General features: G+C 36.9%; 1 protein-coding gene across 1 annotated transcript in view; it reads right to left on the bottom strand.

Moving 5' to 3' along the window:
* Positions 1 to 4,246, bottom strand: part of LOC103508394 (CUGBP Elav-like family member 3) — a gene marked incomplete at its 5' end in the record, with an annotated part of 37,637 nt that extends 33,391 nt beyond the window's left edge. The window contains one exon of the mRNA XM_026823006.1: positions 4,167 to 4,246. Within this exon, the coding sequence (XP_026678807.1) occupies positions 4,167 to 4,246 (80 nt within the window). The remainder of the gene's footprint in view (positions 1 to 4,166) is intronic.
* Positions 4,247 to 4,293: the final 47 nt, after the last annotated feature.

The raw sequence follows: 4,293 nt of genomic DNA, 5'->3' as shown, positions 1-4,293 counted from the left end.
AAGTAAAGAAAATCTAAAATCGAGGAAGAAGAAGAGGCAGAAGAAGAGAAGGAGAAGAAGAAAAAGTAGAAGAACAAGTGTAGGGGGTAAAGAAAATCTAAAACCAAAGGAAAGGGGAGAGAAATTCACCAAGGGAGGGAATTTTTTTTTCTCCCTCCCCCTTAACCGTAATCTAGTTAAATACTCTATGGAGTGTAAAATTAAATATTTCCCTCCCTTCTCCCCTTTTCCTCCCGCTTATCTTTTCCCTGATCTTCTTTCATATTTTATCATCATCCCCCCTCTCTTATCGAGTTTCTTATCATATTGCAAAATGAGGTCGAGGGAGAGAAGAACGAGGGATGAAGGGAAGGGAAATTATGAGAGGGGAAAGAGGTAGGGGGAAAAATATTGGAATATTTTATACCTAGCTTTTCCCTTGATTGACTCAATCAAACATACTTTTTTTTACTTTCATTTTTTTACCTTAATTTTTACCTTGATTTTTTCCCTCCCTACCTCTGCTTTTAAGGGATTTTTTTACTTTCTTTCTCACTGAGCAATTTTTGTTTTGGTGGCTGCTTTGATTTATTTCTCTAGGTACTTTTTTATATACATATTAGCTATCTGAGCTCTCAAGAACCCTCAGCTTTTTTTCTGACTTTCGGGGTGCTCTCTGTCATGTGATGACAAAAAATATTCAATCCTACATTACTGTGTTCGACTCTATGCCATGACTATTTTATTGTAGGTCTATTATATTAAATTCTATTTGATTATTCACTGCTACTCTACTCTTATTCTACATAATGGCTTACCTTATTTAATAATTGACTAGGGTTCTTTGTGGTCAATTATTATAAAATAAGGTAAGCCATTATCTAATTTTGGTGTCTAATATGAATCTAATTAATAATAATTCTTATTCTACATTTCGTACAACTCAATTCTTTTCAAGATATGTATTCGATTCTACTCAATTCCTTTATATTCTACTCATTCCTCTATGAATTTCCGTTTCTTCCTATCCTCCTTGTTATTTTCTCTCTCTCTTCCTCTCCCTCTCTTCTTCCTCTATCTCTCTCTCTTTCTCTCTCTTTCTCTCTCTCCCTCTCCTCTTTATCTGGCTTCTCTCTCCCCTTTTCCCTCAATCTCTTCTTTCTCTCTCTCTCTCTATCTCTTCTTCTTTTATCCTCCCTTTCTCTTTTTCTCTTTCCTTCTCCTCTCTCTCTCTCTCTCCCCCCCATTTTCCTCCTGAGCGAACGTTAACACTGTCAACAAGTTTCATTATATCTCTCTCTCTCCTTCCTCTCTCTCTCTCTCTCCTTCCCTCAAATTAGGTAGGTACAAAGGTATTCTTTAACCATGATCGAATAAACTACGGGCTAAAAAATTCCCGGAGGGACGGGCCCTGCTTGTTGTTAACTTCTCTCTTTTCCCTTCCCTTCCTGTTCTTTTTTCTCACCTACTTCTTTTATCCTCTCTTTCTCTTTTTTTTCTCTCTCTCTCTCCCCCCCATTTTCCTCCTGAGCGAACGTTAACACTGTCAACAAGTTTCATTATCTCTCTCTCTCTCTCTTCTTCCTCTCTCTTTAACACTGTCAACAAGTTTCATTATATCTCTCTCTCTCCTTCCTCTCTCTCTCTCTCTCCTTCCCTCACTCTCTCCCTCCCTATTAGCCACGTATCTCTCTATCTCTTTCCATCTCAGAGACAATGCTGATGAAAAAGTTTTATGTAAAAACGAAACAAAAAACCGTACATGTCCGAGAGAGAGAGAGAGAGAGAGAGAGAGAGAGAGAGAGAGGGGAGAAAGGGAGAGAGAAAAAGAGAGAGAGAGAGGAGGAAGGGAGAAAAACGAGCTCTATATGAGGGAGATAGATGATCGAGGAAAAATGAAGGGATTAGATGAAAAGAATTTTATTATATAAATAATTAAATAACTGTTGAATCGGGTACTAAATTGGAACTCATTACTTAATAAAATGTGTACCTTGAGAAGAAAAATACAACATTAGGTATTTTTTTATTTTCTCATTTTTTATTATGTATTTATTAAATTTATACAAGTACTCTATTTTTTATTCAATTCTGAAATGTTAGGCACTAAACCAGTGTTAGAAATCGAAGCATTATTTGGTACATATAAAGAAATAAATAATCGGAAATTAAATGATATGAAGAACTCTTTGTTTTCACACACAATTAGACACTGCCTGTTTTGGCACCCGAAACTAATGAGGTCCCATTATTCAGCGCCCTTCCCCTAACAGCTTTCTAAATATCTTGACAGCACAATCCCTCTAACCGCAGCTTTCTTAAACAAAGATCTTGATTTTTTTTTTTCCTGATGATTTGAGGAATGAAAGATGAATTTATACAAAATGAGCGTGAAATGCTTTGTAAAAATATTCAAATAATTTGTAAATGGCAGGGGTGGTCTTACTTTTCTTTTTAAGAGCAGGGGTGGGTGTGTCTATTAATTTCTGGAGAAATCTTGAAGAGAAATAATAAAATTTCATATTTTGCATTTCACACTTGTAAAAAAAAGTACGACAGAGAATAGAGAAGAGAGAGTAAAGGAAGAGAGAGAGAGAGACAAGGAAAGAGAAAAACAGAGAGAAGGAGAGAGAAAAAGGGAGAGAGAAAGTGGGAGAGAGAGAGATAAAGTGGGAGAGAAAGGAAAAGATAAAGTTGGAGAGAGGGTTAAAGTAAATAAAAGTCTACTTCCGAAGTCTGTGAGTAATAAAAATAAATTGTAGATGGGGATTATAGGGTTAATTTATGGGGCAGGTGCTAGGGCCCTATACAAGTAATGCTATTACAGAGATAGATACCTAAATATAGGGTGCACCATAGAATGACGAAAAAAAAAAGAATATAACATAGTCTTGAAGTCATTTCAAGTTTTACGGCCTTGATTTTTCGAGGCGATTTCATTTTTTTTTTATTTTTTATTTTTTTAAATCTTTTTTTTTTTCCTCACGAGGCTGAGTGCACCCCAAAAATATCCACCAACCCGGAATGTAGGTTCCCAGAAAGGTAAGTGCCTAGTCCATTGAGATTCTATTGAAATCCTTCCAATTTTTATGAATGGACACCCAAAAATTTAAACTCTGTTTTACTCCAAACTGAGTCAACTTTCCTTCCAATCCTTCCAATTTTTATGAATGGACACCCAAAAATTTAAACTCTGTTTTACTCCAAACTGAGTCAACTTTACCTAAGTCTACTATATACTTAGGTAAGTCAAGTACCTGTTTGAGTAAGTTCAAGTTGTACACCCTGTATGGGTAAAGTGTTCTGTTTTTTACTATGCAAACAACAAAAATCAATGAGGGCTGAAGATAATAAAAGTAGAGAGCGAGAGAGAGAGGGAGAGAGAAAGAGAGAGTGAAAGCGAGAGAGAGAGAGAGAGAGAGAGAGAGAGAGCGAGAGAGAGAGAGAGAAAGAAAGAGAGAGTATAAGGGGAGAAAAAGCGAGGGAAGGATGGATGGAGAAAGAGGGTGGAGGAAAGAGAAACATGGAAGGAGAGAGAGAGAGGAGAAAAGAAAGAGTGAGAGAAACTGAAGGAGGAATAAGAAGGAGAAGAAGAAAAAGAGGATGAAGAAGAAGTAGAAGAAGAAGAAGAAGAAGAAGAAGAAGAAGAAGAAGAAGAAGAAGAAGAAGAAGAAGTAGAAGTAGAAAACACGTCGAAAATGTGATGTAATGAACTTGGCAATTCCTATACTCCCGTACGTTAACATGTTATTATTAATCCTGAAAATGCCAAATTGAAAATGCCTAACTCGCCGAAAAATTTAAATATTGACTAAATCGGCAGTCATTCATTCAGAAAAATATATATAAGATTAATTTTGAAAACAGACCATGTACCAACCAAGTGGTTTGGGAAGGTAGAGCGTCTGTTTTGTAAGCGCCAGGTCGCGGGCTCAATTCCCGTCCGGGGCGGATTTTATGCTGGACGAATATTCTCGGAACGGCTGGCTTTCTCCTATCCTGTCTTCCTTCTCTCTTCGCTTTCGGGACGATAAGACCTTAGCAGTTAGAGTACCCTCTATAAATCCTCTTCAAAATGAACGTACCTACCAAAAATACTGTACAAATGTGCATACTATAGGTAAATCAGGCTAATACCTACTTGAGTTCGGTATAGACATGCTAATGGACATGCTACGGGTACTTACGGGCATAGTCTGACTGCCATGCAGTGAAGAAATAGCAGCCTGAGCCTCGCAATGTGAACTGAATTTGACAAATGCACAGCCTGAAAATAGAATAGAATAGATTAGAATAGAACGGATAATGTTCGTT

Source organism: Diaphorina citri, unplaced genomic scaffold (assembly GCF_000475195.1).
Source record: "Diaphorina citri unplaced genomic scaffold, Diaci psyllid genome assembly version 1.1 scaffold394, whole genome shotgun sequence".
Taxonomy (NCBI): Eukaryota; Metazoa; Arthropoda; class Insecta; order Hemiptera; family Psyllidae; genus Diaphorina; species Diaphorina citri.
Note: the sequence above shows the minus strand (reverse complement) of the source record. Positions and strands in the feature narration are given on the sequence as shown.